The sequence below is a fragment of the Pteropus alecto genome, unplaced genomic scaffold (genome assembly GCF_000325575.1).
Source record: "Pteropus alecto unplaced genomic scaffold, ASM32557v1 scaffold22, whole genome shotgun sequence".
Classification (NCBI taxonomy): domain Eukaryota; kingdom Metazoa; phylum Chordata; class Mammalia; order Chiroptera; family Pteropodidae; genus Pteropus; species Pteropus alecto.
In genome coordinates, this window is record NW_006434839.1 from 15,598,876 (window position 1) to 15,612,338 (window position 13,463).

The 13,463-nt window shown below is 36.8% G+C and overlaps 1 protein-coding gene across 1 annotated transcript in view; it reads right to left on the reverse strand.

The window, feature by feature from the left end:
* CPED1 (cadherin like and PC-esterase domain containing 1) overlaps nt 1-13,463 on the reverse strand; it is a 251,847-nt gene that overhangs the window by 26,284 nt on the left and 212,100 nt on the right. Inside the window, exon 17 of the mRNA XM_006910573.2 lies at nt 7,012-7,148. Coding sequence (XP_006910635.1) covers nt 7,012-7,148 — 137 coding nt within the window. The remainder of the gene's footprint in view (nt 1-7,011; nt 7,149-13,463) is intronic.

Below are 13,463 nucleotides of genomic sequence, written 5' to 3' on the forward strand. Positions count from 1 at the left end.
CATTCAGGGTCAGGATGATTAGACTATGTCTTCCTCAGTTAAAGTTTCCAAGAACTTCCTACTCATTAATATCCAACTGGGGGAAGGAGTAAGAAGCTGCCAGGTTTTATCTGGGCACAGCCTGGGAGCTGGGCACATCACCGCTGCTCACACTCCATTGGTCAGAACTTGGTCACATGGCCACACAACTAATTTTGAAGGAGACTGAGAAATATAGTCAACCTACGTGCCATGAAGAAGAGGAAGTAAGTTTGATAAATCCTTATCTAGACTTTACCACATTCTCCTACATGCTAAGGTTTTCTGAGGAAAAACTAAACACTAAAACCAGGTTTTCCACCTGCGAATTAGTAAAAGTGTAAAGTATACGAAAAGTTAATATATAATCCACATGCTGCACAATAGGACTTCTAGTTGTAGAAAAATAGGTACCCTGAAACATATAATAGCAAGAAATATTATTTATTAGTGAAAATATAACCAGGGCTTGGGAATTTTTTATTTAAATATACAATAAAGCCCTTTTAAATGAACTCCTTTTAAAAATCCCACAAGTGGACATGCATGTCCAAGAATAGTCTTACATTCATCAGTGAAATGTTTTTTTATTCCATTTTATTTTATCATGAATGGAGGGAGCTAACAATGATATACTTAAACATCCAAATGTTTTACTTCATTACCTCATTTCTCCAGAATCACTAAAACTAACAAGGATAGAGTTAGCAAGTCAAGTTATAAAGAAATGAAGAGAAGCATTAGTGGCTATCTGGGTTGAGTCAATAAAAGTTAATAAATTGGAGTTGTTTAGCTTCTCAGATTCTTCTGGAGATTCTTGTTGAGGCTGGGAAAGTATTGAGTACACGTAGAATCAATAGATAGGGTAAAACCTCATTTTAAAATTAATTTATCATCTTCCTCTTCAATGTGGGGATATTTCTTCAGATACAATAAAGTGCACGTAGTTCCCAATAGGACTCGGCCCCACTAACCGGATTTCACTGGAACCTTCTAAGAGGGGACTTTATACAGGATGCAAGAGGAGCTACTTGTCCATTAATCTAGGCAGTGCCTGCTTATTGGAGAGCTCGCACATCACTAAATAAAGGAAATGAAAGTGAAGTGAAGAGGAATTTTACTCATCATGTCTAATGCAGAGCCAAGCATAGTCCACATGTCTGGAGAGCTCCACAATGATTCTGCTAAGCCCATGAATGAACACCACTGCCCTCATAAGAAAAATATCTATTTCTAAATGAGGCAAGGGGTGACTCAACTCTAATACAAGGCTGAAATTAGCCAGATGATTAATGAAAATCTAGCTCAACAAAGCACCTCTCTGTGAAATGTAACATGATTACAACAAATGTTTCCCAATGATGCATTTTGATTAAATTGGCTGACCAACCAGTTTGCTCTCTGGGGTCAAGAAGAAATGCAAATTGATACTGAGGCAAATCACTCTCAAACACATGAAATTTGGCAAAAAAAAGAGAAAGCAAACAACTAGATAATATCACCTAGACACACACCTTTTAGCTATTGGAACATGATTATTTATTTATACTGTTATTCTGTCTGGATTATGGGCATCGTGTACGGTCATCCTCTCCCAGTGGGAGTGAGGTGCGTTCCTTCCCTTTCACTCTCCCTTTTCCAGTGAAACTGACAAGCGACAATGAATTGTGTAACCATAATGGAATTCACGTATTAGTCAGAACATATTATTATAAATTAGCCACACTTCAAAAATTTAAACACCTTTAAGTCCAAGACACTACTTAACTTGCAAACATTACTTAAAAATGTAAGTACATTTCCTGTTTTAACAGCTGAGTTTAAGAACTTTCAGTAAATATTGCCTTTTTATATTCCTCTTTCCTAATTGCACTCTTCTCTCAGATATTTTATTACTGGTTGAAATTCTGAACTATGTTTTCAACTGACAAAATAAGGGCTTCTTTAATTCGGTTTGGTCAGGCTCCCAAGTTTTTGCAGTGGTAAATGTGGTCATCATATTTCTAAACTATTTCTATATATTTTGTGCTGTGATTTTAAAGTTGTGCTCTGATAAATTTTTTACAAATGTTCCATTCATGGTTTACAAAGAGGTGGGTACACATTTAGAAAAATGTGTGAGAGTATAAATGAAAACAGAGCTTATATTTTTCAATCGATTTTGCTTTGTTTCAACATGATTACACGTCACAAAACCTATATATACATGCAAAAACCTATAAATAAAATAACTTACATCTGGATAATTTTTTAAAAGGAGTCCCACATTTACTTGCCTTGTATACATAAACAAGTATGCTATAGAAATGAATACAAATGCTTTGAGGAGAAACTTTGCTTCAGCCTCCTCCACAGATCAGACTCCGGCTCACTCTTTTGAAGTGAAGACAAATGACTGAAGCACACAGTTCAGCTCACGAGCCACTAAGCACAGAGGGATTCCTGGTCGAGGTTACTGGAAACGTGAACCACTTTTAAAATATCAACTATCGTGTGTCTTTTTCTTCTCATAGGTGGGCATCCATGTCCAAGTATAGTTTTGCATTCATCAATGTAAAACAGTAGTAAAAAGATGCAAAAGCTCATAATAATACCATAAGGAGATTCAATGGAGAGAAATGGCTTCTTGGAAAATCTAAAAAAAGCAGAATGCTATTTGAAGGCTTACGTTTCCAGTAATTCTCACCGGCCCAGTCAAATTCTGTTGCCTTTTAATCTGATTTTTGCAGAAAGATAACTCAATTTAATGCATCCCCCAAAGCTGAAGCTTGCCTTGATTAGGACTGAAATAAAGTTCTGGGGTTTTGTTTTGTTTAGTTTTTAGCATAACATATTGGTACTACTTATTCCTGGCAATGATGAAACTTTTGGATTCTCACTGTGAAAATCTGAGTTTTACATATTAATCAAAAGTCTTCAGGTTAGTAAGGCTACTATACCTTTAAAGTTTTCTTGTTTAAGTATATCCTCACTTTTCCAGAATCTAAGATGCATAAATTAGAGCCCACAGGAAAATGAGAAACTTGCAATCATCTCTGGTCCACTCCTCACCTGCTTGGTTCCTGTCCATCATCTGTTTCCTCCAGTAAGAGGGGAATCAAGAAAGCACTAAGCTCTAGTGATAGGATTCTCACTGTAGATTCTTTTGGGAAAAAAGTGAAGATCCCTATGTATTTCTAGTTTAATTAAACTATTTTAAGTAGTGTGATTGGTAGGTTGCCTGTAACTACCAACACCCTCTGTCCCGACACTTCTTAGTAACTTTTCCAGAACCTGTGCATCCGGGTCAGGTGCCAGCCCCTGTGCTTCTCCCTACCTTTGCAATTGTCACACTGTATTGTAATGATCATTTCTCTCTTTTGTTTTCTTCTGAGAGAAATCTAACACCTTAGAGGATCATGTTCGGGATGAATAAATAAACAATGAGACATCACAAAAGTTATAAAAAGTTTTCTGAGCTTAAGTCTGTTAAGCGATCAGCTGGACTCTCCTCTGTGGTAACATGTTGGGAGTAATGGATATTGCCAGCTTTCCGACATGGGAGCAGTAGAGTTACTCTGATGGGTTCGATGAATAAAAAATATCACTTTATCTGATGGGATCAGAACTGCAGCACAGGCTTCCTGATTACCAGTCTGAGGCTCTTACTACCCCATGACCTTGCTGTCCTTATGCATATGTGAAATGAATTTCTGCATAATGTCCCTCAAATTATATGTTTCTTTTCTTGAATGTTTGACATGGTTGAAAGAGATGCCCCTCCACAGTTATATAAAGTGTTTAAAAACCAAAATATTTATGTTATTTCTTTTTCTAATTTTTTGTAATTGTTATGCTTTAACATTTATTTGTCTTTGGAATAGAATGGTGCTTATAGAAAATTCCTGATAGCATGAGAACTTAATTGTTTTAGTAAAAAAGGTAAGTTTGGGGATCACTTTGTATATTTATATTATTTTCAAAGAAAGTGAGAAATAGTGGCACTGGGAAAAACTTTGGCCAACCTACCCCTATCCATAAAATAAGTACTATTTCATAGTTATAATTGTGAATGTTTACAAAACTATCTCCGTGTTGGGAGGTGTATGAGCATAGGCACCTGCCTGGACATTCCAAGTCCTGTGATTCTGAATATAAATGATCTTTCTCAGGCGCTTTATCCTTTGCATTTCCACTGCTTCTGCCTTAATTCTGATTTATATGACCTTTTAAGATATAGATATTTGAATTAAAAAAAATGCTAACGCATTGTAAAAAAAAAATGAAAATAATACAGATAGCATCTGACCTGGGCCTTCACAAGGGTCCTGTGCTTGTTTTATTGCTGTCGATTTCTTGAAATTCTTAATAACTTTTGAACACAGGGTCCTACATTTTCGTTTTGCACTGGGCCTCGAAAAATTTGTAGCCGGTCCTGTCACCACTCCACCCCTCTTCCAGTTCTTTCGACTTATGTGATCACTCTTAACTCTTTGTTATTTCCAGAAATTTTCTGTGTATGTAAGCCTGCTTGCATTAGTTTTTCCATCGATCGGGTTCTTCTGTACATATTCTACACTTTTTTGCCTTCTTAATATTGCATGACTGAATTTTTCCATTAAACAGCCTCTGCCTGCCGAGCACCCATTTCCTCCTTCTCCTAGACAGTCTCCTAGACACTGCTGCAGGATGTATTTTCTAATTCTGTTGTGTCACTCTTCTGCTAAAAATACAGGGCTTCCCTGTTGTGTATAGAATAAAGTAGCATCCTGGTAAATAAACAAAACAGCTGTAGGACCATTGCTAGTGTGCTAACAAATTTGAGTTTCTGAGCACAAAAGCCTGAAGGACACCTCTGGACTAGGAGAATCGCTAAGTTAAGTCCTTTCTGCTAAGCAGCCAGCTGGCTGGTCTCTGCCGGGATCACCTAATCTCCACACAGGCCTATATTTTCAGACTTTGCAACATCCTGTCTCTCAAACAAGTAGGGATAACTTGATCTTCCCTTTTCCTTACTATTATTTATTAGTGTTGTTAATAATCAGCCTTGAAATTAGCAAAGATAATATTAGGACCCAAAGTTTGTGTCCCTCCTAAACTCATATGATGAGACTCTAACCTCCACATGGTGGTATTAGGAGGTGGCGTTTTGGGGAGGTTACTAGGTTTAGATGAGGTCACAGAGGTGCCCTACTGGCACCCAGGTCTTAGACTTCTCAGCCTTCTGAACTTTCAGAAATAAGTATCTCTTTAAGCCACCCAGTCTATGGTATTTTAAGATAGGCAAGAAAGAAGGATTTTTTTTTAGCTTTCTACAAAATTGATTAATCTACAGCATAGGATTAGATCACATAGACGTCTTATTATTTGACATAAAGAAAATGAGTCTGAGAAAAAATATATGTCATGTCCAAAGCCACAGAATTTAGTGATGAACTTAAATTAACATCTACTGCCTTTCAGGTTAATAGATTGTGACATCTTGGAATTTTCCGGAACCCTCTAAATTCTGAGGTCGGAATGATATTCTGAAAGAGTTTATTGCAGTCTGACGGTTATGGCAACGACTACATTCATTGCTTCCAGTCTTGCATTTCTCAGATATAAATGTTGGATCATCCAAGTTGGTGGTTAAAATGCCTGAGTATTAACCACGCACGTACATGTGCGATCACAAATAAATTACTCAACCCCTCTGAGCTTTAATTTTCTTAAGCGGAAAACAGATATAATAATATCTACCTAACAGAACTATGACCTGGAATGAACAAGATTTTAACTTATCTGTTTACTCAATAAATACTTATTAGGTGATTACTATCTATCAAAAATTATGCTAACGATGAGATTATGGCAGTGATTCAAACCCATTCCCTGCCCTTGTGAAGTTAAGTCTGATTGGACTTAAGGTAGGAGAAAGTTAGCAGCACAGTTCCTTGCATAGAATCAATGCTCAGTTAATATTAATTGACAGTTAATAAATTTCTAAATTTTTTGTGCCCCCCGCCTTCCCTTGTTTAAAGTAACTAATATTGCAACGTTGTCTTTAGAGATACTCTTGGTCATGAAAATTGGGGCATTTATGTTGGAATCATTATGGGGAAGACATTCTTCTGACCCACACCTCATTCCCTGTCATTCTTTTGAAATTATTTGTTAGTAGAAAAATCTGAACATAAACTTAATCTGAAAAACTGGCCTGTTCTTTATGCTTGGATAGAGCTTTTTTAAAAAATCAGTTTTTGAACTTAGTTGTACCCATGTGTGAGTTTACAAACAGTTTGTAAGGAAACGCCCATCTAATAAAAACTGCTTTGAAATCTGGATAAGGCTTACTTACTTGATGGTAACCAAGCATCTCAGTCTATGTGCCCAGTTCGCACGTCCAAGAGCTCTGCTGGAATCTACCTAGTCAGAGCACGCCTAGCAAGAAGACACTGCATGTCCGAGAAATCAGCTTAGAAGCCACACTACGGAAAAGCAGCCTACTGAGGTCCATGCGAGATCTGCTCGGGAATGTGAAAGAGATGAGGAAGGTTAGTGTGTGAAGACAATGCCATGCACTCGGTCAGCTCCAGCAGAAGTGAGTCTTATATGCAGGAACGTTTTGTTGCTCGTGCAAGCTACAGATGTCTGTTTTAACTGCAAGTGTCTTGCTAGAGCTGCAGTTGGCAAGGCCAGCTGCTCTGAACTGCCAACTGTCAGTGGACGTGGCGAGCTCTTACTAATTTGTGCTGAGAAGACCAGCATGGAATTGGAACAGCACGGGACATGACTTTAATATCCTCCATCTGTCAAGGAGACTTCTTTGGAAATAATTGAGCATTTTTGAGCAAGAATTGTTAAGGCTCTTCTATGATAACATTTACAGAATTCATAAAGCCAGATTGCATTCAGTTAGTTATCCTCTGCAGAGTGAGAGAGCAGGAGTTGGTCTAGCAAATACAGTGGTAGAGCCTTTGGTGCTGCAGGTGGCATAAATTAAGAGCTTTCCCCACTGGATCCAGAACCTACCTTCCTTCCTCCCAGGCACTGCTGCAGTTGAGGCTTAGTTAAGACACCATATTGGCAGTTATGGGGCTGCCAAGTTATTTCTCTCCAGTCGCAGGTCCTGTTGTCTGAACAACTAAGGCAAGGTACAATCCATTGGCCTGGAATAGACAGCAAAACGTCCTTTAGTTCAGTTTCTACTAGTGAAATTACAGTTTGCAAGTAACTTTAGAGTTCAACTATGGCACGCCATCACAGAAGTTACAGTGAGAAGAAGACTACTCTCATCATACAAATCCAGTGGAGCAATGTGTGAGCTCCTGCCAACCAAACTGAATTGCAACGTGTAGTAATGTTCTGAAATAACACAGTGCAAGCTGAAGTCAGGTATCAGTTCCGCTCCATGAAACCACACGCTTATTAAAAATTAAGTGATCGGATACTATTCACTTTTTACTTATTTTTAAATAGTACATTAGGCACTGAATAGGACCAAAGTGGATGAGAGTCACTAATATTGAGGCAGTTGGCCACAAGAGTCATTAGCTTAACTCATGCTGAGGTTAGCAGTCCAGCAATATATATATTCCCTGCTCTCAAGAGAATCAAAATACAAGAGGATTACTTTAATATTCTGATAATTTATTATTTTGAAGACTAGTTTTTTAAATTTGATTGATGGCCTTTATTATGTGAATCTCTTCAACTCTTTCTAGCTTGTTCCCTTACTTCTTCAGCTGTCATATGAAGTAAGTACTGTTCTGTGAAGATTTAATGGGATAATGTATTTAATGTATTGAGCACAGTTAAATATCATACTCACCTTTGTTACTAGCAGACTCAGGCACTAAGTAGGTCACAAACTTATAAGATAAATGAATATTTTTGGTTCATTTAAGATCTTTTCTATTTTATTGATAAAGTTATATGCATTCAAAAGACTTTAGCTTTTTTTGCGAGTAGATAAATAATCTATTAGAAAACAAGTCAAGAAATGATTTTTGACTTTTTCTTGTTTATATTTTCAGAAATGGAGTGTGAACTAGCACCTTAAATACAGAGTGGTCATTTCTCTCTCCTGTGGAGCATACTCTTTTGTCTCTGTCATCTGCTCTACCCTGAAGGTCTTACATGTTACCACAAGATGTTTCACTTTAAAACATTGAACAGTTAAATATTCCCAGTTACTTTTTTGAGCAAAAAAGAAAAAATGTGAATAACTTTACTCATTCTGGCTTTGATTTGTGGTTCTGCTAACAAAAGTATCTGGTGTGATGTTAATTTTAGTGGGAAGAATTTCTACTTTCAGGGCATAAATATGGTGCATTTTATATTCTAGACCTCGGGGGTGACAGAAGTGTGCATGCAAGTGTGTGTGTGGAAATAGTTACAAATAAAAAAATTTGAAAGCCTATCTAGTTTATGGCTTACTACTTGATCACAGAAAGAGAAATAAGCATGGGTATATTAAGAGAGAGAAACTGGAGGAGATAAAGGAAAATATCTAGAAGGTTTTTAATTTAATACATGGTTGAAGTATCTGCCTTGTTATATATTAGGTGCTACTGCTGTTAAAATTTCAGAATTTAAAAAAATAGCTAACATTTTTATAACCTGCCAGATGCTAAGGATATTCTCAGCATTTTAATATATGAACTTATTTAAGCCTCCTAATTATAATGTTAAACCTCAAAAATTTGTAAACAAACTTTTAATTTGATTATAATCAAATAAATTATAATTTATACATGTAAAATAATTATAGTGTAATATAAGTAATGCATAATTGAGTAAAAATATCTATGTGGTATTGGAAGAACCTGGAGCTTCGGAGACAGCTGGGCTCTGCCTCCAGCTAGCTCTATGGATGTTAACACTGCACATTAGGGTCACCCGGAAAACTTGTTAAAATCCCCGTGCCCAGGTTTTTTCCTAGACTGATTAAATTAGAACCACCGGGTATGGGACTCAGGTATCAGTATTTTTTTAATGTTTTTCATGTAATTCCATGTGCAGTGAAGGTTGTGGACCACTGTTTAATTTATACAGATTACTTAATCTTTTCTGTATAAGAAAAATGTGTATAGCACCTGCCATAGTGCCTGATCCTTGGGACTCAATGACTGTATTTTACTCCCCCACTCCCACTTTCTGGCTAAGTAGCCGTGGTAGTTTAGAATGCAGAAAGCACCATGAGAGCCAGAGTTGTCTGGAAGGGTCTATGGAACATATAAGATCAGGTTTTAAGGATAGACAAGAATTAGAGAGATGGAATGGGTGGTACTTTAGAGACAATGACAAGGTAGACCTGACAAGAGTGAGACTGAAGAAGTGACTGTCCTACAGAATAGATTGTATGTATTGGAGAGAAAAAAGATCTGCCCATGAAAGCTGTTCCAAAGTTCCATATACGGAGGACAGCAATAGCAGGACTACTAAAAGATAACAACGTAGAGAATTTAGAGGTGTGCTTGTTTCACCACCCAGTTATCTTTGATAATTTTTCTGTGTTTTTCATTCAAAATATAGCTTGCTTTCTAATTCTAATTTGGTCCTGCATACAGGATTTGTAATCAATACTCAACCCCTCACATCTTTGCTCGTCCTCTTCTAATACTCTGTGATTTAGACATTGTCTAAAGTTTAATATTTGTTGATGGATTCCTCAGAAAAAAAACCTCCTTGCAGAAAAGGCTTTCCTTCATAGAGATCTGCATTCCCTGGACATATAGACTTCTCCTGGATGGGGTTGGAATGGGCCTTGGACATCCTCCTCCTCTCTGTCCTTCTCTTTTACAGATGAGGTCCACAGAGTTAAATGACAGAAGTGGGATCGTGTGTTCACAACAGCGCTGGACCAGAAGAACTGAGGCACAGCAGTCTCCAATTTGCTGTATTACTAATAATACAGTAGTCTCCGTTTATCATGTTGGGCTAGATTAGCACAAAATTATCACTTGAAAGTGAAACATGGCCAAATAAATCACTTGGTCGTGCTCATAGGAAAACCCATAAACAGGTTGTTTTAATGAATTTATCTTTATTTTAAATAGCTGAATTTACTCAGTGGGTTTATGTGTTGACAGAGACTATGTTTAAGAAAAAAGATTGTTAATTTTCTTTCTAATACAATAATGGGATATTGGGGACAAAAGTGTGTTTCTGCTAATGAGATCAGATTTAGTAATATTTTGAAGGGCTCAGTTTTCATCAGATCCTTAAGTATCTAAGAGCACATGCATCTTCTCCAGATATCACCACTCCCTCACCTTGCTGACAGCTAGTTTTGTACAAACTGAGGCCTGCTTTGGCCACTTGTTCTAAGGCAGAAGAATAAGTGGCAAAATACAAGCACAAAGATCCAAATATGGGTGCAATTAGCTTGTGGACATAATATCACACACACATAAAAAGGATGCCTGATTGGATCTCTCAAAATTTGGTCCCAATGGTTCATACTACTACATATTTATACAGTCATAACTCTTTGCATTTTTGTATTGGTTAACAATGCCTTTTTAAAATTAAATTAATAATACTGCTTAAATAGACATCTGTATAACATCTGCAGGCCTGGAGTTCCTTGACATTTTAAATGATACCAGCTCTTAACTAAAATTGTTAAAAAGATGAACATAAATTCTATGTTATATATTTAAACATTGAATGAATGAAAGCTGTGATTTCTGAAATAAAGTATGACATATATTTTAAGGAATAGCATTCTCAAGAATAAAAGTGCCTTTTGGGAGAAGTTATTTGATTTATACTTACAGCTTTGTATTTAACGCAAGTTAGATTTCACCCATTTAAGTGAATCGGATTGAGTGATATAATGGAGAAAAAAATTCAACTTTGTGATTTAGGGTCATGGTGAGATGTGAAATTATATAGATGATAGCACTAATTCCTGACTCTATAAAGCTATAATATAAAGAAGTTTTTGTTTAAGAAGAAAACTACATCTATATTTCCAGTATTAAAAGTATTTCAGTGTAAGTTGTCATACTTCCTTGCTAAAATTAGCTACGATAAAAACTTTTGTTCACATATCATTAAATGAAATCTGGAACTATTTCCTTAAAAATAATTCTCATTCAATAATCATTGCATAAATCTATTCTTTCTCCAAATTAGAAGAATTATCTTTTCCTTGTTAAGTAACAGATTTTATTCTCAAGGTTGCGTATTATAAATTATTTTCTAATGGTTAGAATTTAAATTACGAATTAAAAAAAAAGTCACTCAAAATTATATTAGCTAGTGTTAATGAAAAGACATTTTTGACCATCATTATATTGGCAAGCTGAAAAAACTGAATCCAATTCTGCCAAATAACTACGATGTGCAGATTTTGGGATCCATCTGTGGCTATATCAGCTAAAACTGGAGAGCCCAGATAAACTTCCTTCCCGTGTTGTCTCCCATGACCACTTCCTACCATCAAGGAAGGAAATCATCTCCGATAGCAAAAAAATCCATTCTAGCAAATTGCTATCTCTAATCTCGCTCATTTGCTTTGAATCTTTGAGTCTTTAGGACTTCACTGTAGAGCAATCTTCCCTAGTTGATTGTGCCCTGGCTGCATGCATTCTGTTGTGGAAGGGAGGAGGGCATGGATCTTGATTTGAGTTCAGCAACCATTTTTAAATCAAATATTAGATATTGGAAGATGAATAAGGGACAATCTCTGCTGTGCAGAAATATATAATCTAGGTCAGTCATCATTAAAAACTTATTGCTAATGAACCTTTGGCTTAATAACACACATGCACTGTAATATAGGTACATATACTCCTATATGTATATATTATGTCCAATTCAAAGCAAAAATAAGAATGATTAGATAAAAATAAATGTACTCATATATTAATCTTTATTGGCTTCATCCCTGTGAATTGTGACATGCCACTCCCTTCCCTTGCTCAGATGCATCATTCCACTTTGAAGACTACTGATTAAAGAAAGAGTTTGAAACGTAAATTAAACATGTTAATAAGGTAAGTGCTATTGCAGACATGTGTCCAAGGTATTCTGAGAGCACAGAAGAGAAGCTAATCTGGGGGGTGGGATAGTAAAGAAAGGCTTTCTGGAGAGGAAGACACAGCATCAGGAAACTAAGCTGATGGGGAGAAGACTCGTAGAAGCAGGGAATGGCATGGATAAGAGCCTGGAACCCTGCAGCAGTATATAGGGCATAAGGTGAGGCCGAGAGGCGGGGAGAGAGGAAGAGATAGAAAGAGTCAGACTAAGGATGATGGGCTTGATTGTAGAGTCAATTTTGGAGACTTCTCTAATACCAGAAGGCTCCTGTTCTATGGTGGCCTCTCCTGTGAGTACCAGGCACAGAAAGAGCTTCATATCAGGACCTGGCATAAGTTACTGCAGATTTAATGGACAAGAGGCTGCCGTTTCTGAAGAATCTCAGTGATGTATCTTTTTGTTGTTGTTGAACTTTTGACTTGGTTTAGTAGAAATCAAATTACATCGTTTTATGATTCTCATAAATAGTCTGATAAAAATACTTAACTAGACACATCGGTGTCTCCTTTATATGCAAGAGTATATATCTCATTTAGCTGAGACAATTATAAGTCACACCACCTGACATACCATAATGGGTAAATCTCTTTTTATGCACTGACTGTAATTTATTATTTACAACACATGTTCAAGAACAGGGATATGCCCACGTTTGTTAACTGTGCATGCCAAATTGCAATTCGTCCTGCCCATTTGTAAAACTCATTTTCCATTCAGGCTCTGGTGTGAAGTTCATGGCAAGGGTAGAAAAGCTCCTAAGTGTTTTTTCAGACTTTTTAGATGAAGGGAGACCTGGGGTCAGGAGGTTGGAGTGGTAACCAGGAATCTCAGAGAAGATGCTCCCTGCTCCTCTCATTGCCTTGGAGGCATTTTGAGTTCCAGCTTTAGCTTGACCCCACTGGTCTCCACTGAAAGAGGTGTGCTGGGGAAGGACAGAGACTGGAAATGTGGACAGTGGCACCAAAGTCTCTCATTCCAGGTCTGCTCGAGGCTTAGTCAGGATTGAATACTGTAAGTTGAATTTGACATTGCAATTTTCCTGCCTCTATTATTCTCAATATATAGGAGAAATTAGTGATCATTTTCAATGATTTTTTTTTTAATTAAAGGAAATGATTTAGAACTGAATGTGTATGCTTTGCAGTTCTTTGATTCACAAGGTCAATCAACATTTAGTTTGTTCCTACTCTAGAAATTATAGTGCTAAGTGGACTGATACCGTGTGAACAAATCAGACTCCCAGCCCTTGTGCAGCTGACAGCCTGGGAACACTGATAAACAATTAATTACTTATGTAATCATTTAAATAATTGTGAAAACTGCTATGGAAGAAAAGCTTAGGGTGCTTTGGGAATATAAAATAAAACGAATCAGAGGCTCAAGAAAGACTCTCTGGCACAAGTGACTTTTGAGCTAAGGTCTATAGAAGAATA